Here is a 27,884-nt window from a genome sequence, read left to right as displayed (position 1 = left end):
AAAGCCATGTAATCGAACCCCGATTAATCAATTAGCATCATGTGCATTTTACAATTGAAACAGAGCCGTAGCCATTGGGACAGGCTCGCTGTCACTCGAGAAAACCAGCAGAAAATGCTTTAATTGTATTTGCAGCTCAGCGGCTGCCCCGCCTCCCGAGTGTAGTCATTGGTCTCTTTCAAGAGTGCTTCAATTTCTCGCTCCCTGATTGGCTGAGAGAGCTTTCTGTTTTGGTTGCCTGCCAGCAGCCGTCTGGAAGGGGAGGGGAGCCGTCTGCCTTCCGCTTCTGGGCAGGATTGACACACAATGAGGAGCAGAGGCTGGGGAGACGCTCCACAAACGCCGCTGTAAATAAATACAACAATCACTGAGGCCAGAGAAACATGGAGAACCAGGTACAGTGGCTTTTGTGTCTCCTTGTGGAATCTGAACTTTTTACGGAGGAAACGGCAGCAGGCTGTTTGCTGGCAGGGCAGGAATGAATCCTCTGTGCTGCTAGCCAGAAGAAAAAAATGCTCCTGCTGCTAATGAACTCGTAGTTGTTTGGCTCTGGAGCTATGCTAGCTGGCCACTCATACATCGGTATTTACCGCTAGCTAGCTTCAGTCTACCACACCATTCACCACCGCTGCATAGCTGTAGCCACAACCAGGCACACAAAGAGATTTACACCTGGGGTTTATTCTGCCCTGCTGTGTTTTAAACACTCATGCACAGTGTTTAGCAGCATGCAGAGCAATGTGAGTCGAGGTTTTGTTGTAGCTAAGCTAAGCTAGTCTACCTATCAGAAGAGTGTCGGCCGTTGGCTAAAGGCTAAGGAGCCGCTACAAGGCGCCGGGGAAAGATTTGTCTCTCCAGGTTGGGCTGAGAGGCGGGGTGGTGTCTCCACTGCCAGCGGCCTGGAGCCTCGCATGCAAGGTTAATAAAGCCAGCGACGACTATGCAACTAATGTTTTATCATTGCATTATTTGCCAACAGTTGGTTAATGTTTCCCACATTCTTGATTTGTAGATGCATGCAGCATGGTGGAAAAGCTGATCTATGTGCAGTCATGATGACCACCCATGATTACAAAGCAAAGAGTATAAAACATAATTTTAAGGTCTCAGTGGTCTGCGTCTTTCACTGTAATACTATTGCATGCATGTTTAAACTTGCATAGTTAAGATTGATGTCATCCTAAAAAAACCGACATCATTTATTTTGCAGCAAACAAAAAAGTGGGTAAACCAAATTACAAACTGCAAACTGTGAGGGAGATATTTCTTTAAAATAGGCCACTCTCTAAACGCCTGCGGTTATTCAGGACTATCTTTCAGAAGGTTAGGACACACACACACACACACACACACACACACACACACACACACACACACACACACACACACACACACACACACACACACACACACACACACACACACACACACACACACACACACACACACACACACACACACACACACACACACACACACACACACACACACACACACACACACACGGACAGTGGCTCAGCTACTTTCTTGGAACTAGTCCCCATTCAGCATTGGCCCCTTTGAAGTTTTAACTAGATCTGAGCGTGTTCATCCAGAGGAAGTCTTCTGCTACAAGTTGTACGAATGGTGTAGTTGTACTGCTGTGGTGAATTTGTCTTTGTATCATGTGACACATTTGCATAATATTTAATTTGTATCATGTATATACAGTTTCATTGTTTATTGGTACATATAGCTAAAAGCAATGACGGTTATACTGTTTTATTGTTTTTAACCTGTTTTAGTGAGGTGTTGATCTAACTGTATGGTCATTTTAGAGCCTGACATTAGTATTGTTTTGATTTGTACCAAAAGGTGTTGCTACTTACTGAGCACTTTAACAATTATATTGCAGGGTCATTTTTGTATTTCATTAGTTATAGATAGGACAACTAACCTGCAGTTAAGTCAATCAAATGCAGAGTCAAGACAAGAGCGAGAGTCAAGTTCAGTCTGTAAATGTTACATTTAATTTAATTATGCACATTACAGCACGACACGGCCAAAGTGCTTCATGCGTGTGAAGCAGGGTCATGGCTTTTTGTAAAAATATGGAGATCTTTGCTATTAAATCATTGATATCTGCATTTATAAACACTGCATTGAGATGACAGGCGGAGAGGTCATGCAGCTTTTTGTAATCCCCACACATTCACTCACACACCCTTTTTCCAATACTCGCTTGTTTTCCTTGGGAGCAGCAGATAGGCTATATGTGACTCCCTGTTGCTCTCTGGGATTGACCATTTTCCAATCGAGTAGCTGTTTCATCTCTTTTAGAAGTGAGGTTTGATGTGATGATGAAGGATTAAGCTGGAACCTGCAGCTTCATCAAAGAACAGCCATTGTTGTGATTGTTTGTTTGCATGTGTGTCCTCTTGAGGGAAACTTTCTGATTTTTTTATTGTAGTCGTTTATTAGCTGAAACAGATTAACATGGTCACGAGGGGTATTATTTACGTGTCAGCTGGGAGTTGATTGTTTTCATGGGAGCCAGTGTGTCTGCCAAAATGTGTATTTCCCTAAATTCCCTTCAACCAGAGCTCTGTGTAGGAGAAAGAGAGATGCATGCTCCATATCAATGTTAGCGTTTTTTTGTTGAGTGGTGTCGTTGCCTCTGATAGAGGAAAGCTAAATAAATGTTGCAGCAAGTAGGTTTTTGAGATGTAGGTCACTGATGTTTCATATCTTCCGACAGTGTGCTGCTTGGTGACTACATGTCGCTCAAGGTTGTTGGTGCTTATTGTTAGAAACTTTAATCAGCAGTATTTAGAAAAATGGTCCTAATATTTTCAGACAGTTTGACATATTTGAATTCATTCTGCAAATGTCTTTATCAGTAGGGCTTCACAATATATTGCTTTTTTGCCATCGAAATATTTGCGCGCTAAACGCATCACAAAAAAGGTGATGGAACTACTGGGATTTTTTGTTATTTTAAAAAGAGTATCAACAGAGCTGATAAATCTAGCAATACTTTTCTTGATGAACACATTAATAATTTGCTCTATGTTAAGTAAGAAGCCCAGGAAGTCCCATTAGGATGATTTCAAGTTGTTGACAATTATTAAATGTTATGCTTATTGTTCCTGATTATTTATTCTGTTTATCAACTAATTATTTTATCAATTCAGTTCTAATATTCTCAGCCTCATAATCCCTCCTGGTCTCTTAATTTTTTTGATTATTCTGAAAATGTCTTTTACCCGCCATGCTTACAGTTTATTGTTCCCTTTTTGTTCTTACATAGTCACCGTCTTCCTGTTTGGCCCATTATCTTCCTGATTTTTGTGTTGTCATTATCACCGTTATGATTTCACAGATTTGTCCGGGGGTGGGTGGGGGTTGTTGATGATTGAAGGGTCTCCGGGTCTGCTTTTGTGGGTGTGGCGGAGTCTGGAGTTTAAGGGCATTTCTGCCACAGAATGACTGGGCAGAGTGCCAGGCAGGCAGGGAGGGGGGTGTGTGTGTGTGTGTGTGTGTGTGTGTGTGTGTGTGTGTGTGTTTTTTTTAGAGGGAGAGTTAGCCAGGGAGTGCCAGACTAGCTCATCTCAATCCTGTCCCATCTAATCCCCCCACTCAGTCCCAGCTCACAAACTGCTCTGTGCCGGGGCCAAATCCCCACATTCTTCAGTCCTCCCCTGGAAATAAAGTGCCTTTCTGTCCCCTCTCGTCTCCCCCCTACCTCCTTGTTCCCTTCTACACTCCCATCCCCATAGCCTCTTCACTTGCCATGCCAATCACCCAGTCACAGCAGCGCAGTGTCATTAGCTTGTCCCATCGCTGTCAATGTTCTTGGCAGAGAGAGCCCAAAAAAGTGCCCCTCTTCTGCACAAACCTTTTGAGATGAGTCGGCCGGGCAGCTTATCGCTGCTGTGGTTCCTCAGGGAGCGTCCCGACACCGTCCAGCTTTGTGTTTGTCCAGAACAAGTGTTCAGCTTTGCTCTCTTTAGAAGAGAGTCCACACACTCCAACATAGAGATTAAGAGGTTTTTTTGTTCAAGGCGGAATCAGAAACTAATAAATAATGGCGTCTTGGTTTAATCTCAATACGTGCCATGCTTTGATTATTTCTGAAGAAACCTCAGCTAATATCGTTTAGGCACTATAGAGCACTCGGTAGCAGAAAGCTGGGATAAAATATATTGTCTTCCTTGGTTAATCTGCCGATCATTTACTTGATTGCTTTGTGTTAAGGTTAGTAATATCTTAAATTAAAACAATCTCAAATGACTTAAAAAAAGAAAGCAAAAGAGGTTTAAATGTTTAATTAACTTGCGAAAAAACAAGAAATCTAGATATTTCCTAGAGCTGCATTAACTGATCAATTAAGCAATGAATATGAATATTTTTTACTTAAACAATCAATCGTTTGACCTACTTACTTTTTGGACAAATTTATTATTTTCTGATTATCTTCTTTGTGAAATGTCAGAAAAATAATCTGCATATTAATACATTATTTCAAATCTTGGGGTTGCATTTATTTTACATATAAACCTCAGACCAGTTAAGTTATACATTTTTCTAAGATGAGGAAACAGGAATCTACTTGCAGTTGAAACACTCACCAGAGGAAGAAAACCTCAAGGCATTTATTATTTCTATTTGACAATTTATTTGAAATTTCCTGCTGTTTGCTTATTTTTTCATCATTTCAATCAGCTTCTTGATCTGAAGAATTTTGCCTGTAGTGTGTACATCGTCTGCTTGTATGTATGTTCCTACGTCTACAGGTCCAGTGTAGTAGTAAACAGTAGTGCTCGACGCGTCGACTTCAAAATATCGTCAACGACATATTTCCTCGTCGACGCATCGCCACACACACGTGGGTCACCCAAAAACACAACAAGCAGTTCGCAATCGCACTTTAAACACTATGGAGACTGAAACGGCTACCACCTCCTCCTCACAGGATTTCGCACGAAGCCCTGCAAACAGCCCCCAAACAAAAACATCTCGCCCTAGGTCTTTCAAATAGAATTGATTGAAATCTCCAATATCAACGTAAGAGCTTGTTCGGGGGGTGCTAACACTCAACCATAAACTTTATCGTTTACTTTCTCCGTCTATATGTAGATATTACTTTTCTCCGTTAATCTCCGTCACGTTGTTTCCATAGCTACAACAACTTCCTGTCAACAGCGATACCTCTCCTTCAAAATAAAAGCATATTCATAAATAGGAACAGCCCTAGTGCAGCTTGAGTTCTGTGCACTTCGGTAGTGCTAACTATCTTATAGCTCTCCGTGCGGTTTATTCGTGCTTGGTTGGTTAGTAGTTAATGTTAGCTACCTAGCTAGCGGCGCCAGCTGTGTGTTAGTTAACGTTTGTCAGCATTTAATGTTGGCTGAAATGGTAGCTAGTTTACGTCTGCAGAACACCGCTATCTAGCCGCTACTAACCCGGAACGAAGAAACTAAAAGAGAGCTAACTCATGTTGTGGTCGTTTACGAGTCAAACATAACATTAAATTAGACTAACGTTAGTCAGCTTATAGTATCAATGTATGTCAACTAACGGAGCCAAGCAATGTCCAGGCCAGGGCTGCACGTAAGCTGGTGCGCAGTTGTCATGAATGAAGTAATGTTTTTGGTATTTATTTGAGATACATTATGTCTTTTATAAATCGAACAACAGAAAAATAATCGTTAGATTAGTCGACTAATCGATTAAATAATCGCCCGATTAATCGTTTTCAAAATAATCGTTTCCCCCCAGCACTAGTAAACAGTATTTGATTCTGTATTTGTCTCTTTTCAGTGCACGGTGCAGGTGAAGCTGGAGTTGGGCCACAGAGCCCAGCTGAGGAAGAAGGTGACATCAGAAGGCTTCACCCACGACTGGATGGTGTTTGTCCGAGGGCCAGAAACCGGCGACATCCAGCACTTTGTAGAGAAGGTCGTGTTCCGCCTCCACGATAGCTTCCCCAAACCCAAAAGAGGTGAGACTATTGGATATCAAATAGCCGGGGAAAAAACATCATATTTCTTGTCTTTGTTATTTCTAGCTTTTTTATAAATGTGTCTTCACTGTAAATCCCTAAGCAAATTAGATCCAATTAATGATTGATTTGTATGTTTCACAGGGTTTTGTGTTTAAGTAAACAACATCTTAAACTGGGCGAAGTGGACAGCATTTTCATTATCATAATAATTTTGAAGAAATGTTCTGTTTTCAATCTTCAGGTTATTGTTCCTCACATTGAATTCATGGTAGTTTATTGTTTGCCATGACATGTTGTTCTCAAATTAATATGACATAACTTGTTTTCATTTTAGAGAGAGACTTTTATTAATTAATTCAGTTATTAGAGCTCAGTCTATTGATAAATGAAATGTGAGTAATCGAATTGCTGCCGTTGGCATGCATGTGTGTGTCTGTCTGCAGTATGCAAGGAGCCGCCGTACAAAGTGGAGGAGTCGGGCTACGCAGGCTTCCTCATGCCTATTGAGGTTTACTTCAAGAACAAGGTGAGATAGACTGGACACTGATAGTAATCTGTGTAGTGACTGTCTTTGCAGAAAGGATGAGTTAAATGAGTTGCGAATTGAATATGGTTTGTATTTGTACATTGATTTATACATGTTGTGGGTGGTACATGATGGAGTCTGCAATTATTATGGATGTAGTACTTGTGAAGTGCACGGACACATTTACAAACTGAAGAAGGTTGAGCATAGACTGCCTGTTATATGCTGGAATCCAGTCATGTTAACCAGGTTAACTCGTTAACTTGATTAAAGAAAACTGGTTGTTCCTTTTTACATGATGACTCTGAAATCAGGTTATTGTCCAAAGGCTAGAATAATCTGATTACTTTAAGTGCATGTAGATTGTATAAGTGCTGTGCAGCGATGGTTTAAAATCCTTCTTGGACCATTTGTTTTGTGAATGGCTTGATTCTGGAGGTCCGCACTAACACACTGTCCTGTAGCAGTTATTATACATGTACTTAGCCAATCAAAGAGCACCATTGTGTTGGTTAAACTTTTATGAGAGGAGCATTTCTCTCTTTAAGTGAGGGAAATAAAACGACCACATACTATTATGCCGGCACCTTTAAGTCTCCATGAGCCATTAAAATGAATGATGAAAGAAAGAAAGACCCACTTAACTCTCATTATAAGATAAGGATGGTGCTTAAGAGAAATGCGCACATTAGTGGACCTGTCTCATGCAGGTCTTTATAATATTAAACCCCTGGACAGGTTACATCCTCCTCCTACGTGCTAATACACATTGGACAAGTCTGTAAAAAGATCAAGGTAATACTTAAAAGACTAGAGAAGTTAATGTCAGCCATCTGATTTAATTAAGACGTTTTTGTTTCTCAAGCATGTCTCGATGCCTTTTCTGCAGCTGTAATTGCCGACTTCTCTCCAGCGTTTCTCAGGAATGTTAGTTGATTCTTATCAGCACGCCGGCTCCAGCTACGTCTATCTGTTTTATTGACTTCCTGGTAGGGCTGCTCGATTATGGCAAAAATCATAATCTCGATTATTTGGGTCAATAATTGATATCACGATTATTAAAAACGATTATCCATTTACTTTGAAAACATCAATTTATTGGAGAAAAAAAATGTGAACAGTATGTTTGTAACAGTTGATTACCCTGAACTCTAAGTATAATTCAACTAAAAAACCAATACAAAAAATGTATAAAAAAAAAAAAAAAGTAATAATAAAAAAATTATCGTTTTATTTCGATTACGATGTTTTCGTAATCGTTGCAAGCCATAATCGTAATTGCGATTTCAAATACTATTAATTGAGCAGCCTTACTTCCTGGGTGATAGTTAATTAATTCAGCCTTTATCTTTTGTTATGAAATGGACCAGTTTAATGCAGAAAGACAAACACAACATTAGTTTGTGTCAGAGTGGGTTAATAACATGTCTTTTTATACTGTTGTCTTACTTCAGGAGGAGCCAAAAAAGGTGTGTTTCAACTACGACCTATTTCTCAACTTGGAAGGCAACCCACCCGTCAACCACCTGCGCTGTGAGAAGCTCACCTTCAACAACCCCACCAAAGAATTCAGGAGAAAGCTGATCAAAGCTGGAGGGGTGAGGCTGCTGGTACACTGGGCTGATGGCTTAATGAGTGACTAGAGTCAATAGCAAACCCTATTCTTGTTAATAGTACTAGAGTACCACGTGATGTATTTCATCATGAGTTGTGAAGCCGCCGCTTTATCCTCAATTTACGGTTTCTGCAGGCATCGAAAGCATTTCAGCATTTTCTTCTCCTGCCTGCCTAATGGTAATGTTAGTTTTGAAACGTTTTGGTTAGCAATTGCAGTTTGTTGGGAGATGTTATGCATTAAACAAACACTAAAAGTAGGAGTGTTGCGACACTCAATTCTGCATGTAGAGGGCTTTTAAACCCTCCATTAGACGGTTAGCAAACACTGTCACAAACCAGCGTCAACTTAAACGTAATTTATTGTATTTAAATACTTAATACATCAATACATTTTCTATAACATAATAATAATTTAATAAATAGTTTATCATGAAAAAATAATGTTATAGGCCTTTGTCTCCCTAATGGTTACTCATTATACGTTTATGTGTCAATCCTACATTTCACTTGTTGAGTCCCGCAGACATTCTGTTAATGTAACTACTTATAGGGAATCAGAGTGTAAGTAAACCACCACAAGACACGCCTTGTATTTTCAATTGAGAACAACAGTATTTGATAACGTTTCTGAAAAATTCCAAAATTGAATCTAAAGGTGAATTGATTTAAGTTGCAGTCAGTTTATCTTTATACACGATAAAGTCTTAATGACAGATCAGTAATGTTGGTGTTTATACATTTTGCTTTATGATGATCTGAGGACTAAAATGTTATTAACAAGAGTACACGTAATGGACACAGTTTCCTTTTTGAAGTATGTTTTCTGACCACAATTATAGGATTTTTGTAGTTAACTTCTCAAATGTGTATGCCGGTATTGTGTACAATATTTGTTTTGTACTGATGATTCAAGCTGTAGACAACTGTGGGTCACATAACATTTGGGTAAAAATAACCTGCTTCTGTCTTCAATGGAATTGAGTAAAGGCTCCCTGACACTACATGAGAGTTGACAGTGTGTATACAATAGTACAGCTCCATAACTCTTGTCTCTTTATCTCCAGGTGATGGTGGTTCCAGAGGGGGCTGAAGCCGTGTCCCGGCCCAGTCCTGACTACCCCATGCTGCCCACCATCCCTCTCTCCGCCTTCTCAGACCCCAAGAAGACCAAGACCTCTCATGTGTCAAAGGTTGGTAATATCTTAATTAGTTCCCTAACATTATCAGCTTTCTCTTTTTTGGGGAGAACTTAAGCCAAACTGCCGTATGACATATATTGAAAGATAAAAAGCCAAATGTCTAAATGAACATTGACAAAAGCATTGAACTGGTCTTGGGATCAGAGAGACTCCGTCTTCTTATCATAACCATCTCTGTACGCAGAATTACTGAGAGAACTTATCTGCTAGGAGACGGGAGATATCAGAATAAAAGAGGAAACTGATCCTGTTACATTTTCCACTCCTGACACAGTTTTGGTCTGAACCTTTCACAGACCAGGGCAGTGGGCGGGTCTTTATGATTTGATGAAATTAAATTGCCCTTCTTATTTTATTCGTAGCTTTGTATAGTTGTTTTAGTGTATTTGTCTTAGTGTATGAACATGTGATCTTCTTTCTTGACACAATCTGATTTTGGGTCATTTACAAAACGTTAGGACCCACATTGGTAAATTACTTTAGGTTGTGCTTATGACAAAACTTCATCATGTAAACTAAATGCCCCATTTTGACATAGAAATGCATGTTTCTTCAGTCCACTTTTTAATTGTACCATGAGTGGGTGTACGTCGAGCTTTGGCTTGGACTTGGTGTTGTCCAGCTGTGTCCATCTGCTGATTACAGAAAAAGTCATGACAGCCACCTCTAAAAATGTACTCTGGTCTGTATTGAGTCTATAACCAGCGTTCATAAAGGGCTTTGAATTCACTAAATCTAAAATAAGGGCCTCGAGTTGGTCTACAAGTTTGGTCAGAGGCTAAAAATATCTCAACAACTATTGAAGGATTTCCAGGAAATTTGGTAAAGAAATTAATGGTTACCAAATAATTAATCCTACTGACTTTAATGATCCTCTGACTTCAGCCTTTTGTTTTTTTGCAAATTAGCAAACGTTAGTTTCTTAACAGACTAAACTATAATTTTGAACATGGTGAGCATTAAACCCGTCAAACATCATCATGTTAGCATGCTCACTTTAGCATTTAGCTCAAAACACAACTGTGCCGAAGTATAGTCTCAGCTTTATTCTTCTTATTGCACAGTGCCAGGGGCGGATCTACGGGGGGGGGACAAGGGGGGGCAGCTGCCCCCCCCCCACTGTAGAGCCTTGCCCCCCCAGCTGTCCCCCTAACTTTTGTGTCCCTAAACTGTACTTGTAGAAACGAACCTACACTATGTCCACAAGCTTCTCAAGCAATGAAACAAGCAGTACATTAATTAAAAGTGAATCATTTAAAATATCATCTTAGGCCCGTTAAAAACGCAGCTGCGGCCCTGCATTAAACTGCGGAGCGGCGTTCACAGACCCCGGCTCACACCTCTGCAGAGAGACCGAGCTTTCCCAGCACCTGAAGGCGGATCAGCTTCCCCTGGGAGCATTTCGCCTTCCACTAGTTTTGTTTTTACTAATGACGAGAGCTTGAAATAAAATATGAATAAAGCGCTACCTGGGAGATCGATCACTTTTATTTGCTAAACTATGCGGCCCATGTAAATCCATGCAAATTACACATCACAGCAATGAGGCTGATAAATGAAACCAGGATACATCCTTTACCGTCAAACTGGATCTAAACACAGCTGCCTGTGTGCGATTGATAAATACTTTCTGATGTTATATGTATTACATGCTACTAGGGGTGTAACGGTTCACAAACATTTTGGTCTGGTACGTACCTCGGTTTTTTGGTCACGGTTCGGTACGTTTTCGGTACAGCAGAATTTCTTTTCACAAAACAAAACATATTTTTTTGTTTGTCTTTTATTATTATTAAACTGTGAATAATGTATTCACTTAAGTAAATACAAAATATAATAAAATAAACATTAAGGTGCAGCATTTCGATGAACTGAAATAATTTGTATTTGAACTTTACTGTACTAGTACACACAAAACATAAACTATTAGTTTTGGGTTTTTAATTATTATTAAACTCTGAATATTCACTCAAATAAATACAAAATAAAATAAACATTAAGGTGCAGCATTTCGATGAACTGAAATAATCTGTATTTGAACTGTATGTACTAGTACCTAAGCAGCCAGTTTGACATTATGACTTGCTTGTCATCTTATTTTCATGTTTTTTTGAAAAAAAAATTAACTTGTCCACATTGCTTGCCCAAAGGGCAGATCTGCTGGCACTAACAATGTCTCCTGCTGTGGAGAACACCCTCTCGCTAGGGACAGAGGTAGCAGATACTGCCAGGTAGCGCTTTGCTAACATGGCAACATAAGGATATTTGGCGTTTGTAATAGCTTTGGCTCGGTCTGAACTTTTTGCGAGTGGTGGAGGCTTAAATGCTAGCGGGAGTTGGGTTTGCACTTCAGTCTTTTTTCTTTTGGTACTGGTGATATTCAGATTCGTGTGATGCCTTTTCAAATGAGTGTGCAAGTTTGATGTATTGCCAGCCGCGTAACCAATTTTAGTTGAACAATGCCGACAAACAGCTTTGGTTCGGTCCACCTGTCTTTGTCCGTCATCCTTGTACGTAACTGCGAAACCAAAATGTTCCCAAACCGGAGACTTCAATGATGCTGGAGGATTTTCGAGCTCAACTTTATCTGCGTTCGCCATTTCGACAGTTCCTCAAATTACTGACTAAATTTGAACGCATCCCTCTGACCGGCTCTCATAGTATGCCTCTCGTCCAATGAAATGACTTGCTCGCTCTATGACGCGTTGAACCCAATGTGAGCAAATTACTCTGAATGCTGCGTCGCAGCACCTGAGATTACTTCCAAAAAGTTGTTCACGTTCTAAATTTTTTACGTTTAACGTTATATTCGTTCGGTACACTTCGGTACACACTTGTAACGAACCGAAGGGCCCGTACCGAATAATTTCGGTACGTGTACCGTTACACCCCTACATGCTACTTATCAGCTACATGGCCCTAACGTGTAAAGTTATACAAGCATTTGTACCAGTGCTTTTCACAAGTAGACTCTTGCAGGCCAGAGTAGCTGGAGTGATTTCAACAACAACACAAATCTGTGTTCTGAGAAGTGATCAGGACGAACAGAAAGAGGAAAAGGAAAAGAGCGATGAAGAGACCAGGAGGGTCAGAGCAGGAGGAAGCCAGGAGGAGATGAACAGACCAGGAGGCTCAGAGCAGGAGGAAGCCAGGAGGAGATGAAGAGACCAGGAGGCTCAGAGCAGGAGGAAGCCAGGAGGAGATGAAGACATTAGTGAAGAAGAAGAAATGTATGTGAGTAATAAAGATGAAGTGTCAGAAAGAGGGACAGAGGCAGGGATCAGGAGGCAGATGAGACTCCAGCTGGATCACATGGCATGTTTTTATTCTCCTTGCATACATATTCCATTACAGCAGCACAATCTAGCAGCTCTTAGTATTGACACATATTGATTGAAATGTGTTGCTGCACAGGTCACCTTTAGCTCTCTTAAGAGATGGGTGATGTCATTTGTGTACTTAAGTATAACTAAGTACTTTTACTGTACTTACAATAAACAGAATTCTAGGGTATCATGAGTATTTTCTGCTGTTTTATACTATATTTGACTTTGTTTGTCTGAACACCTTGTTTCTCTTGTGCATTAAAGAGCCTGTGACACGAGTTTTTCCCATCATCCAAACTCATCAATTTGAGTAAATATTGTCCCCTTGAAAACCGTTACTGAACTGATTTTGGATATTTGTACTTTGATAACCATTAATCTGCCCTTCAATGTTGACCATATTCTGGATCTTCTCGGGGATTCTTCAAGTCCCGCCAAATTATGTGTGACGTCATTGCGGGCACAGCGCTCCAGCTGCACCGTTCAGGATGCCAGCATCTGCATGTAAACGCACAATGGCACACACAGCAGACAGCGATGACAGTTTAATTTTGAACGTGTCTGAGAGCTCATATGAGGCTGAAGGATCGGTTTATGTTGTATCTGTTAGAAGTTTAGGAATTAGGTGCGTCAATATGGGCGATCATACGGTCATGTAGCCAGTGGTGGACTGGGACTAAAAATCATCCCGGGACTCTCGACCGGCCCACTTCGGTACCACAAGTAAATTGTCAACGGGGGGAATGGGGGATGTGCTAGTGACTTATCCGACCGGCCCACTTCGGTACCGGCCCATCGGGATTCGTCCCGATGGCCAGTCCGCCACTGCACCCAGCCCGGTCCACGTAAACTGTCAACGGGGGGAGCCTCGCTGCGGGGAAACGGTGGACCTAGTGTCCCGATCGGAGTGGGAATAATAATAATCCGTGCATTTTATCCATGATTAATTTCCCCAACATCGTGGTAAAAAAAACACACCTTTAATCCATGTTGGTGTACTACAACTACAAAAAGCATCGGTTTGTTTTTTCATCAGGAAATGCAGACTGGCTCAAACAAACGATTTTTAAATCTTCATCCTCACGATCATTTAAAGTATCATATGTTCGCCGAATTGACATGAAAGCACTAATAAATGTAGTTTCATCCACTTGAGTTTACAACTACAAAAATAATCGATATGTTTTTATATCACAGCCGACGGGAGGAAATTCAGCAGCTCTCACTACCGATTTTTAATCCTAATTTAATCATCATCTTCACCACGATCATTTATGTTTATGTTTGCCGAATTGACATGAAAGTACTGAAAAATGTGAATATACTGTAGTCAACTTCATTAAAACGTTATTAACGTGCCTAAACTCAGTAATTCGCCATTTCTACGCATGACAACACACTTTGTCCGTGTTTGGCTCTCTCGCCGCACTATGAAGCATTCCCGCATTGACGTCACTTCCGGCTTCCCCCAAAACATCAAAATGAGTCGAAGGAATTTAGCTGAGTGTGTAATTGTCCGTTGTTGATGATGCTGCTTATCTCTCTCTAGGAGCCCAGCAAAGAGGGGAGTGGCAGCAGCAAAGGACCCAAACCGCACAAACTGACCAAGGAGCACCGTGAACGGCCCCGAAAAGATTCTGAGAGCAAAGCCACGCCGAAAGGGGAGAGCGATCGAGACGGGAGCAGCAAGAGTGGCCGAGACCCTTCCTCTTCCTCGTCTTCTAAAAAGCCGTCGGATATCAAAGTAAAAGAAGAAGTTAAGGTCCTACCCAAGGCTGCCTTCAAAGAGCCTAAACTCACCCTGAAGGATTCAAAGATGGAGGGCATGTCCCCTAAAGGAGGGGGGGCGGGGAGTGGAGGGGGTGGAGGAGGCGGGGGAGGGTCCTCAGAGTCTAAAGCCCCAGGGAAACGACCCTCTACTGTGGAGTCTCCCAAACCCAGTGCGAAGAAGAAGAAGGGCAGCTCAGAGGGGCCAAAGGGGCCGACCAGCGGGGCCTTCACAGGAACCTCTCCCAGAGTCTCCTCCTCGTCGGCAGCCAGTCAGCCGTACGCAGAGAAGAAACCCCCAAAGGAAAAAGGTCGCTGGCCCAAAGGAAAAAATGACACGCAGGAACCAAAGGAGCCCAAGAAAGTTCCAGAATCTGAAGAGTCTAATTCAGAGGACGAAGCGTCGTCAAAATCAGAGGTCAGCCTCACAGGAGCTAAATATTTCAGACTGTTAGTCGGCTAACGCTCCCAAAAGAGAACATTTGAACGAGGCAATGTATTTGGCCATTAAAGATTGTGTCAGTTGATTGATTAAGAATCTAGCTAATCATTTCCTTGAGAGGCACGAAAGTGTTTTGAGATTGGAGCTAATTAAATGCCATAATTGAAAATTACAACACTCCAGATGTCAAAAATAATCACCTGTAGTCAGGATTTGTTTAGCACATTTACCTTTTTTAGCTCATCAACTTTTTTACCTATTCTGTCAATTACTTTCCTCACTTGTTATCCCTCTCATCATTTCTTCTTATCCTCCTCTTACAGCAGTCTGCCCCTTCCAGTCCTTCCAACTCCAGTTCGAGTTCCGACTCCAGCTCGGATTCTGACTTTGAGCCGGGACAGAAACAAGGGCAAGGTAGGAAGTTAATTCCCTTTGTTTCATAGCAGAGATTAGCATTAATCTGAGCATGTCAAAGTAGGTTGTAGTTGTGTTATATAACACAACTGTATTTCTCTCCCAGGCCCCCTGCGATCGATGGTAGAGGAGATCCAGTCAGAGGAGTCAGATGATGACGACAGCAGCTCAGAGGAGGAGACGCCCATCAAGACCAACCCCCCCAACCGTGACTCACGGTCAGTCTCTTAAAAAGTCCCGTGACATCTTAGATGATCAGTCACAAACAGTAGTCCTTAAAAAAATAACACAGATGTAACTGCGCTCCTGATAAAAGAGGTCTGCGATGGGTCTACACTTTCATCTTGTTTCCAGCATTATGATTAAAATGTATCGTTTCGCTACATGAAAATAGAGTGTGAGTGCTTAAATGCATATATTTTTTCTAAACACTTAAGCCTTTCAACCCTTCACTACAATTTAATTGAACTTTTTCACATAATCTGACATATTTTGATAGAGGAACCTTCCCCAGTGAACTCACTGTCCTTGACTCAGTGTTTTGTCTCCTCAGTATTGTTTACTGTTGTAGATTTGTAGATGTCTGTTGTGTCTCCTTGACTGAATAATATCAGGCTCCATATTTGCAGCAAGTTAAGAAACATGAGTTGTATTATGTCTGTCTTCTCTGTCTATGTGTGATTGACCTCTGACCCCTGACCCCTGTCAGACTCAGCCTGGACAGTGAGAGTGACAGCAGTGACGGCTCGCACAGCCCCAGTCGAGACTCCGCCCGGCCCCCCCAGAAACACAGCTCCTCCAACAACAAAGTGAGTCACACACTTCATTTACTCCCTGATTTCATTGATGTGATGATAGGAATGAAATTGTTAGAGTAGAAAAGGGACTCCAGACAGGGTTCCTACTTATCTATTAAAATTGAATTAATTAATCTAAAATGATGGCAAATTGTGTTACATTTCCTTAATCAATCTTTACAAAGGTGAAAATGCAAAAAAAAAGAAAAAAATGCTAAAAATACAAATGCTAAGACAAGCAAAGTAGGATTGTGTGAGTCTTCTATTCTGATATTGTATTTAAAAATCAACAATATCAAAAGAACAGTCTCAGGCTTAATTAAGATGTAGACGTCTGACTACTGAATTTCATGAAATGGTTTATTTGTAACCCTCTTGACATTTTAACAATGGAACAGCCTCAGGCTTCCACTTACTGCTTAAGTGTTCCAGCTCTGTGATGTGTCTCATAGCTCACATCATTTCCTCTGTCTCTCTTCTTTGTATCCCCTCTCTTTCTATAATTCCTCTCCTCCTTTTTCTCTTTTTTTTTTTGCTCCTGTCTGCAGGTTTCAGGCAGAAAGAGTCCAGATTCCTCGTTTCGTTCAGAGAAGGTTTTGAAGAAGGGATACGACAAGGTAGGAAGGGTAAATACAACTTTTCTTTTACACTTTACCTCACATACACATACATGCAGTGTTCTGCCACATCCAGCGAGTGCATAATAAATTCAAGATGGAGTATTGGACAGTGAATTGATCCAGATGTGCAAACAGACTCTGGCCTATGAACCCTTGCCTAGAAATCTCTTTTCCTCTTTGTAGCGAGGTTATTCATGAAGTGATGATTTTAAATCTGGTAAACCGATCCTATATCGATCCTTACGCATTAAAAAGTTTCAATTCATTTTGTTGAGACATAAGAAAAGTTTAAATCCCATACTGATTGATTTCAAAGGATGCCTTCTTTATAGTAAACAAAAAATAAATAAAAAGTCTTTAGTGCTTTTGACAATTTTAACTTTAAATTCACACCTCAATCTGGACTCTTTTTAATTTGACTTTATCATCAGTTTTTCCACCTATATTGTTACTAATCAGGGGTTCCTGCGGGGTCTTCAAAAGTCTTAAATTGGATCATCTGAATTTAAGGCCTTAAAAAGGTCTTAAAAATGATCAAAAGTATTAAAAGGTCTTAAATATGATTTAGAAGGTCTTCAAAATGATCGTATTCGAAAGGTAGTTCTGTGTTGCGATCGCGTCTAAATGTGTTTTGGGGGAAATGTCCGGGATGCAAAGTAACCAGTACGGTAAGAGCCTTTCAGTTCCCCCCTACAATTTGTATTGAAATAAATCAACATGGAATCAGTAATCATTAACTTTGTTTCCCCCGGCCCCTTATCGGAGAACACCCAGCTAGTAACCTAGCAACCAAGCTAGCGGCATTTAGAGGCTCAGGTATCTTCGAATCTATTTACAAACAAATATGGGGAAGTTCAATTCAAAATTCAAAACCTTTATTTATTCAGGTGAAAACCCATTGAGATCATTAACCTCTTTTTCAATGGTGACCTGCTGAGGAAGTGTAAGTTCAACCGTATTTGGTTGGAAAATATCAAATTAAGTGCTTGGTTGAAACCAGTTGAGGGGAACGTGTTTAAAGCCCGCTGCACCTTTTGCAAAAAACCTTTTGTTTGTTTTGCTAATATAGGCCGTTTCTCAATCGCGAGGAAATTGGCTTCCAAGGCTTATTTCAAGGATGCTACGTCATCAAGTGGCGCAGCAGGACAGTTCCAATGTCCAGCATACTTGGAATTCCACCGAGGCCGCGTCCTTGGTTTGGGGGAAATTTCGAGGCTGCACATGGGTAGACTTCGCGTCCTTCAAATCCCCACAATGCTATTGCGCACAGACCAATTTCCCCAAATCTGTGGTGGAAAATGTAAGGCGGGGCCTCTCATATGACGCACACTTGCTAGCCTGTTCCACTCTTCGTTTTCTGAATGCCAGGAAGGATTCTTGCCTAGCTTCTGAAGGAAGTGACTCGGAGGACATGGGCTACCAAGCAAGCGTACTCGCGATTTAGAAACGGCCATAGCGTTAGCTAGTGCAGCAGCGGCTAGATCCCCTCCTGGATTTTAGGCGGCGGAAGTGACGTAATCTGCCACCCAGGAAACGAGACGAGCATATTAAATGTATTATTTTTGGTTGTGTATTTGTGTTTCCAGGTATAACATTTAAGTTATAACAATCATAATTTGTGGATTAATTTCATTATGGTATTTGAGTTTGTTTCAGATTAACTCTTGTATTTGATGTTGCAATTTAATTTCTCAAAGAGAGACAAAAATCACTAAAAGATCTGGTGGATATCTATACTGGTCAGATATCCACCAGATCTTTTAGTGATTATATATATATATTATATATTAGTGATATATATATATATATATATATATATATATATATATATATATATATATATATATATACATATACATATATACATACAGTGGGGCAAAAAAGTATTTAGTCAGCCACCAATTGTGCAAGTTCTCCCACTTAAAAAGATGAGAGGCCTGTCATTTTCATCCTAGGTACACTTCCACTATGAGAGACAGAATGGGGGGAAAGAATCCAGGAAATCACATTGTAGGATTTTTAATGAATTAATTGGTAAATTCCTCTGTAAAATAAGTATTTGGTCACCTACAAACAAACAAGATTTCTGGCTCTCACAGACCTGTAACTTCTTCTTTAAGAGCCTCCTCTGTCCTCCACTTGTTAACTGTATTAATGGCACCTGTTTGAACTCGTTATAAAGACACCTGTCCACAACCTCAAACAGTCACACTCCAAACTCCACTATGGCCAAGACCAAAGAGCTGTCAAAGGACACCAGAAACAAAATTGTAGATCTGCACCAGGCTGGGAAGACTGAATCTGCAATAGGTAAGCAGCTTGTTGTGAAGAAATCAACTGTGGGAGCAATTATTAGAAAATGGAAGACATTCAAGACCACTGATAATCTCCCTCGATCTGGGGCTCCACGCAAGATCTCACCCCGGGGGGTCAAAAATGATCACAAGAACGGTGAGCAAAAATCCCAGGACCACACGGGGGGGACCTAGTCAATGACCTGCAGAGAGCTGGGACCAAAGTAACAAAGGCTACCATCAGTAACATACTACGCCGCCAGGGACTCAAATCCTGCAGTGCCAGACGTGTCCCCCTGCTTAAGCCAGTACATGTCCAGGCCCGTCTGAAGTTAGCTAGAGAGCATTTAGATGATCCAGAAGAGGATTGGGAGAATGTCATATGGTCAGATGAAACCAAAATATAACTTTTTGGTAAAAACTCAACTAGATGTGTTTGGAGGAGAAAGAATGCTGAGTTGCATCCAAAGAACACCATACCTACTGTGAAACATGGGGGTGGAAACATCATGCTTTGGGGCTGTTCTTCTGCAAAGGGACCAGGACGACTGATCCGTGTAAAGGAAAGAATGAATGGGGCTATGTATCGTGAGATATTGAGTGACAACCTCCTTCCATCAGCAAGGGCATTGAAGATGAAACGTGGCTGGGTCTTTCAGCATGACAATGATCCCAAACACACCGCCCGGGCAACGAAGGAGTGGCTTCATAAGAAGCATTTCAAGGTCCTGGAGTGGCCTAGCCAGTCTCCAGATCTCCACCCCATAGAAAATCTTTGGAGGGAGTTGAAAGTCCGTGTTGCCCAGCGACAGCCCCAAAACATCACTGCTCTAGAGGAGATCTGCATGGAGGAATGGGCCAAAATACCAGCAACAGTGTGTGAAAACCTTGTGAAGACTTACAGAAAACGATTGACCTCTGTCATTGCCAACAAAGGGTATATAACAAAGTATTGAGATGAACTTTTGTTATTGACCAAATACTTATTTTCCACCATCATTTGCAAATAAATTCTTTAAAAATCAGAGAATGTGATTTTCTGGATTTTTTTTTTTTTTTTTTCTCATTTTGTCTCTCATAGTTGAGGTATACCTAGGATGAAAATTACAGGCCTCATCTTTTTAAGTGGGAGAACTTGCACAATTGGTGGCTGACTAAATACTTTTTTGCCCCACTGTATATATATATCCTAAATGTTCTTTGGGTTTTATCCACAAATGCAACACAAATAAGAACTGTAAGTTATTATTTAATAATCAAACCATTATTATTGAAATGTAAGTATATTTCACACATTTTAATGTTGTTATAGAGTATAATCTCATTATTCGTTAATTAACCTCTATTTAGGGTAAACCTTTAATACAAAAGTTGCAGAAAAAAGTTACTTATACGATTACGTCACTTCCGCTGCCTAAAACCCAGGAGGTAAACGATCTAGCACAGGGGTGCCCAACCTTTTTTGAACTGAGAGCTACTTTTAAAGTTGCCACTCTGCCGAGATCTACCAGTCCAAATAGAGAGGCATAGCCATTACTGACAGGTAAATACACACTTCTACTTCTAAAACTGACCTTTGTACGATGAATACTTCATAAAATACTGCAGATCCTTTATCTTACCTCTTTCTAATCTACACACATACAAGTATTTAACTGAAGTTACACAACAGTGTTGTTGATACAGGGTTGGAGTTTATTCACACGTCACATACTACAGTGGGTAATGTTTTCAAGAAACATTGAACAGTGCTGCCACATATGACACAGGAAAAAAAGAAAATACTCTGAACCCTTTCTTTGCCATTATATAAAAATGGTGTTGCTACAAAAGTATAAATTAGGCTTACTAATAAGACAACTCAGATCTGAAGCTACACAGGAATCTGCTGCCAAAGTGCAATAAAAAAGACAAAATTAATAGAATCAAACCCTTTTTTTGTTTCATTTTAGTAGAGTATAAAAATAAATGCCTTTTTTAAAATAGGATGCAAGCAACACTAGTTTCTTAACCTGAATTGATAATAGACTATAATCAATTTAAGTTTGCATTCTTATACCATTTTGTACAATGTTCTTATGTTGAACATGAATACATTTCATGTACGTATTTCTTCTTTCATAGCAGTTTTCCTTCATACTTTCTTGCCGTGAGATAGATCTTAAATTCTATTCAAAGTGGTCTTAAAAAGTCTTTCATTTGAGTTGGTGAAACCTGCAGGAACCCTGAGTAATGCTCATACAGAAGTTTACTTTTCAATCAAGAATGAAAAGCTGTGACCTCTTTAGCTCCTGTTTGACTGACCATGCTCACTCTGTAGGCGTACACGGAAGAGCTGGTGGACCTCCACCGCAGACTGATGGCTTTAAGGGAGCGGAACGTCCTGCAGCAGGTGTGTGTTTGAACTTCTTACTGTCCATCACAGGATAAACATCATGCCATACTTCAATAAGTCAAGTTCTAGAAATTGCATTGGAACTACTTATCCAATATAATAGGAATAAATACAAAATGCATTTTTGAAAAGTGGAGAACCTTGTATGTATATCTGTTGTCTCCTTGCGGGACTTTCAACTTTAATCAATCTATCATTTTTATTTGGTTTATCCATTTGTCTTTTTTATTTTGTCACCTTTTCAGGGTCCAGGCCACGTGAAATACATTAGATTAAAATGATATCAAAGTGAGAAATGTTCTAGGTCCCTTCTGATTTCAATCAGACTGTTATGGTGGCTGTGAAACAAGCATTCAATTGCTTTCTTTAGAAAGGTTTTGAACTTTAATATGTTGAGTTATTTTCAGCAATATAGTGATCTGATGGACCAGCTTATTTGAAGGTTATTAATGATAACTGATCACTTTCTGCTCTCAGATTGTGAACCTGATCGAGGAGACGGGCCACTTCAACGTGACCAACACCACCTTTGACTTTGACCTCTTTTCACTGGACGAGTCCACCGTCCGCAAACTACAGAGCTACCTGGAGGCAACGGCCACGTGACAGGAAGTGGGAACTGGTGTGGATGGAGGCGGCGGAGGTAGACGCGCCACCATCTCCTCTTTTTAAGGAGAGGAGGAGCAACCACATCACGTCGCAGCTGTTTCACAGGCCTGACTGAACCACCGAACAACTACCACACAAACAGAAACACACGAACAAACACAAGCACACATGAAGACACACCGCCTTCACGTGACGCTGGGGGGGGAACTGAAGAAGAAGAAGAAGGAGGAGGAGGAGGAGCGGAGCGGAGCGGCTGAACTCCGCCTACAGTCAGGATATCAACTACTCTATATTACTGAGCCTGTGCAAAGCTGTGGTATGCACCCCACACCCCCTCCTGCACTCCCGCCTCTGCAAACCCAATACTTCCCCTCCTCCTCCTCCTCCTCTTCCTCCCCCTTCACACGCACACTCCTTACTCGGCAGAACACTTCAGTCCCCTTCCCCCTGCCGTCAGCTGGAGCTCATTTCTCTCTCCACATACTCTTTAAGTCGAGTGTGTGTTGACTGTGCAGTGTGTGTGTGTGCGTGCATTCGATCGCTGCTGAGGGTTAGGAGGAGATGTTGTCTTTGTGGTACCGACTTCTCTCTTTTTGGAAAGCTTGAGCACAAACAACAGTCAGTTTGCCGCTTTCACACCAGGCCAAACACGCACACATTCAGGTCATCTTTTACTTTAACCCTCCCCACCCGATAACATTTTTAAAGAAGTATATAAATCATGAATAAATACTATATTGTAGTTGTAAGCAGATATAGGTAAGTAAACTATAACTTTTTTATTTTGTTTTTTAACTGATAATGAATGAGCACTATAGAAAAATACAAACAATTGACAGCTACTGTTTCTTAATGAACACTTGAAATGCTGCTTATAACCACATTGCAGGGTGTTATAAACCTTTTAAGTCTTTGCAGTTATTATAAATCGTAAAGGGGGGGTTAAACTAAATTGGTACCCAGAATTTGTCTCTGTTCCTATCACTGTACACATAACACTGAGACGTGTGCTGTGTGTGAGTCTTTTCTGCATGAGGTTTCTGTTGTCTGAACACATGTTCTGTTGAGTTTCTCCTCTACTTCCTCACACTGAAAGCTGAGCCTTGACCTCCTACCAATGCCCCCCCCCCGCTCCCTCTGAAGCCCCCTCACCTCATCCCTCCTCCCTGTTTCTCAAATTGGCGTGCATGAAAGGGCTCGACTGCTCGCGGCCAGAGCAGTGGAGGATCACTCCTGAATTGCCTTCTAAGTGGTGGGTAGGGGAGGGTGGGAAGGGGGTTTAAAAAGCCGTGAAAAAGTAGCCATACTTGTCTCCCAGAATCCAAAAATAAGAAAAAAATTAATAGGGGCCACGCCTTTTTACATTTTATTTTTCTACAAGTGTGTTTTGTGTATTTATTCCCAGACCGCGGTTAAGATAACCTGTGAGCTATGAATGTATATCGCTTTTACTTTTCTACGGCTAGCAACAGCCCCACTCTAGTGCCTTTTTCTGCGACTTGCAGTGTGAGGGGGGGTGTGCACTCTGTTAGCCATGGTCACACAGATTGAAACCCCCCCGCCCCAAATACCCCCCTCGGGGAAACAAGTGTTAAAAGGGATGCCTGAAAATCCAGTATTGTCTTAACGGCTTCCATCCCTGCTTCTCCTTCTCCAGTGTCTTTATAGGCTGTTGTCCTTTTAGCACTGACTGCTATATCTCCCTGATGGTGGTCTTCATGTTTTCATCTTCCTGCTTTGTGAGATTAGGTTCAGTGTTTTGAAGAGGTCTGCGTGGTAGTTGATCACATTCATTAGCTCTAGTAACGGTTGCTTCAGCTTTCTCGTGTGTTTTGTGAGACGGTTGTCGTTGAATAGGGTCGGGGTTCCCTCTTCAAGCTGTTGGAAGAATTAGAAATACGGGTGAAGTGTTTGATACTAAGTTACCAGGAACTTGAAGAGCATTCACAAAGGGTCGTGTAGGCAGAAACATAAGCTAAAGAAAACCTTCCTTGTGTTTTCTTTCCCTAAATATCTGAAATGGATATCTCAGAGGCCTGAAACATGAAGTAAGTTCAGAGTTCTGGCCGATAACTTTAACCAAGCGGACAGTCTCACAAAGCTGGCTCACTGTAAACGATTAGTAATACCGAGCACAAAGCAACATGTTTACTCATCAGTAAACTCACTTAGCTTTATATGCTAACTAAAGAAGACATTTAAGGTATGACTCTAGCACAAACACAAATTAGTTGAAATGGACCCTGATCATGAGTCAAGAGAAAAACTCCCTAATGGTATCTTAATTTTAAAAAGTTGTATTCTCAAATGGAAAATTAGCTTCTAGAAGACTGTGAACTAATGTTGAGTCTTTTATGACACATTATCACACCTATGTAGCGACACTTTCCAAAGGAAGTAAAACTGGTGAGATCATCTTTTACATCTTTAGTTTATTTGCTGTGGATACATAGAGTTTAATATATCTTGTGCACTGATTTCAAACAATTTAAACTGAATTTGCACTGACAGGATCCAAGTTTCAGGTATCCATATGTTTAACCTCTTCAAATATACAGCTGCCAGCCAGCCAACTCCTTGATTTGCTGTGGCCGTAGAATCATGAGCAATCATTTGAGATAAATGTCCTTCTCGTGTACACATAGTACTCTTCAGCTTTTTGCATTAGACAGTGTTGCTTATAAATTCGTTTTTCATCGACAAACACTGAAGCACAAATGACCATTATCTATTTCTTATCACTCTTGAACATGTTAATAATGGAGTTGATAAAGAAAAGAGAATAAAGCCAATAAAATAATGCCCACTTTTAGCCATGGTCTATTACATTTAGTAATTGATTATTGCATTATTTGAGCATTATTCTTTACTAATGTTATATATGTAAATATTGTTACATTTACTGTACATTTTTGTATCTTTTTTTTTAACTCACTGAATATAACTTTTTGCTACTGCACTGACAACATTTCCAAAAAGGAGATCTCCACAGTTTGTGCTAAAATACTGACTTGTTGTTACACATAATGTGGGTGAACAGAGCCAGCTTTTTGAGACCGGTTTCCAGGATCCCCAGTGTTTTTGGGAAGCCAGAAAACACCCAAAGAAAGCCAATGAGGTGAGCTTGCTTCTTGATTCAGGCCCCTGGTGTGTTAGTTCCTGTGGCCCCTTTAGGCTTCCCACACACACACACACACACACACACACACACACACACACACACACACACACACACACACACACACTGGTACAAACCTTCACTGAGGGATTCCCTCCCTCCTTACCGACAGTGTTTTTATTCTGACGCTTCGATAGCTTTAATACTTCTCTCTCTTTTTCTGTTGCCTGCTCATCATGTACACACTCCTTCACTGTAAACGCCGTCTGAACACAGAAAATGTCTCAAAAATTGAAAAATAACCTGGATTCCTGCCGCCTTATGTGCCCTGCAGTAACCCCCCTGCCCTCACTTCTTCCCCGGCCCCACTCTCCTTTTCTCTAGGTGTGCCTCTGACAACTGAACTTCCGTGAGGCCGTAATTACTGAGAATGAACTTTGCAACTTGTGTGAGTGCGTTTGCATCTGCGAGTGTGTTTGTCAACCGACGGGAGAGATTTTAAAAAGCGACCTTCCTGTCCTCTCCTCTGTGCATCGATGTGGGAACTTTAAAGTCCTCGTTCATGAACTCTGACCTTTGACCGGGCACTCTTTCAGTCCCCTGCGGTGGTTGAGAAGGGGAGGTAACGTGGGGACTCGAGAGAAGCCCCACTGTCTGCCCACAGTCAATGTTTTATTTATGGACCTCTGCACTTTTGGCTGTGATGACTTCAGTACTTACGTAGTTACCTGAACTGTATTTTTAAGGATTTTATACAATATTTACATGCAATACGATATGAATTGATTCTTTTTTTCATTTGCCAACCTTTCTTCGTTTGTTTCTTATTTAATTGTCTTTAATTTGGCATGATTTGTCACTATTATTCACAACCAAACATGCCTGTTGGATCTATTTTAGGCGTCAAACGTTATGGGGGAAGTCTCCGGTATGTTTTTGTGTGTCAGGATTCTGATGACAGCTGAACACCAAGAAACAGGTGTAGGAAAACTTTTGCTGGATGAGCTCAACTTTATCACCTCTTCTTCCAGTAGGGAAAACTGAACCAGAACATGGACAAGAGGAGTAAAAACACTTTGGTTCAGGGAACTGAAAATGTATTTTTTCTGCCTCATGTCCTGTCAACTCATTCATTGTTTTTACCAGAAACGGTCACCTAATGTAGTTATGTTATGATAACTTGAAGCCTGAAGAAACACATCATAGGAAACAATAGAGTTGTGAAGTGGGGGGGAGCTCTGTTTTGCTCTGCCTTTCGTTTTTTACCGCACAGTGTTGCTTTGTTTTAGCATTGAACTCTTCCGATTCAGTAATTTAGTCTATATCTGGTTGATTAACTACAACTCCCAAGGAGCATTGAGGCAAGAATCATGTAATCACCAAGTTTAAAATCTGTCACATTCCTCGATTTTACATTCTGCTGTTTAACTCTGTTCACTATACATTGTGTGGTCACTAATACATACATTTGGCAAATATGGCGTGTGCTTCTGATTGGCTCCTTCTCCATGGCAAAGAGTGCGGAGGCTCATGGGTGGAGTAATTTTTAGGAACTTTCCGCCAAGCCATAGACTCCTTTTGTCTCAGAAACTTCTAGAAATTGTAACATTTATGATCAGTACATTATCCGGAAGAGTTCTATGTTGGGCAATACTGAGGGTGTAAATAAAGAAAAAGGGGAAGCGAAACCCTTCAGGTCCCTCTCACTCAGCAACTCTGTGCAGGTCTGTGGGAGTGTGGCATCATTTCAGCTGAGACAATATTATATATAATACATGTATAATACAGCAAAGGTAGAATATCTACTGTGTGGATCTTTAAAGGTGGAGGACTTTTTTTTTGTGCAAATATGTGGAGGGGGGGGGGCATGTGCAGACGGGATGTTTCCTGTGTCAGTGGTCGTCATGATGTGTCTGTGACAGGGGCACAGGGTTGCCTGTATTTATAAAGGTTTGATTTTTTTAACTGGGGGTAAAGGGGGGAGGGTGGAGTCCGAAATGTGTTCCATATATGTGGTCCAAGCAGAACAAATGAACTGGATGTGCAGAACAATTTGGTATTTTTTGAAAATAAAGACTTTGCATTACAATGCCACCATGTGGCCATATGATGCAAGTTGTTAACAAGGAAAAACATGTTATTTTAATGTTGTTTTTTATTTCGAAATCATATTATTAATAAAGTCATTAAGTACTGTTGCTCCTGTGTGTGTCTGATCCTCATTGACCCCTCAGTGACCCGGTCATGGCCGAGTGCATGGGTCATGTAAAGGTCGTGTGGTGGTCACTGCAGTCTGAGGGGTGAAAAGGGTAAGCAGTGGGCCGGGCCTAAAGCCCATGATGCATTGCCCATCTATCGAGGAAGTGTCACTACAGGGAGGGAGGGTTGATCAATAAATTGTGCTCTGTGACGCAGCTCTGCACGGAGCAAAAGGAAAGTGAGTTTTTACTGCTCATACCGAGTCATCTGTCTCTTTAATGTCGTGTGATAGACCATGGGGAACAAAGGTACACATTCATATTTAGAATTTCTGAACAGATGTTTTGACGATCTTTTGTTTTATTTAAATAGTGAATATCGAATCAAATCAAATGTATCAATACAAACATTAACTATATTGCAAAAACATTAATGAAACCGCTTTTGAGTTATTTGATTAGTCCATTAGTAAATCAACAACTGTTTTAGTCTCTTTATTGAAAGAAAATGCCTAAAACTCACTGGAAAAACATAATGGATTTTTTACATTTGTTGACTTGTTATAATAGGCCTAA

General features: G+C 40.8%; 1 protein-coding gene across 2 annotated transcripts; it reads left to right on the top strand.

Annotated features, from left to right (window-relative positions):
• The first annotated feature begins 235 nt into the window (after nt 1-235).
• mllt1a (MLLT1 super elongation complex subunit a) lies at nt 236-27,308 on the top strand. 2 transcript variants are annotated; one of them, XM_079685908.1, is made up of 12 exons: nt 236-395; nt 5,803-5,983; nt 6,430-6,512; nt 7,967-8,110; nt 9,194-9,319; nt 14,204-14,839; nt 15,187-15,277; nt 15,384-15,495; nt 15,987-16,086; nt 16,623-16,691; nt 21,309-21,380; nt 21,861-27,308. In XM_079685908.1, exons 1-12 carry the CDS (start codon nt 384-386, stop codon nt 21,987-21,989), a joined length of 1,755 nt encoding a protein of 584 aa, XP_079542034.1. In that variant the 5' UTR covers nt 236-383; the 3' UTR covers nt 21,990-27,308. The 2 variants fall into 2 exon arrangements, with proteins under 2 accessions (XP_079542034.1, XP_079542033.1); XM_079685907.1 differs by having other exon boundaries at nt 16,623-16,700.
• Nucleotides 27,309-27,884: the final 576 nt, after the last annotated feature.

Source organism: Notothenia rossii, assembly GCF_949606895.1.
Source record: "Notothenia rossii genome assembly, chromosome: 1".
Taxonomy (NCBI): domain Eukaryota; kingdom Metazoa; phylum Chordata; class Actinopteri; order Perciformes; family Nototheniidae; genus Notothenia; species Notothenia rossii.
The sequence above is the reverse complement of the archived record's forward strand: the minus strand, read 5'-3'. Positions and strand labels throughout refer to the sequence as shown.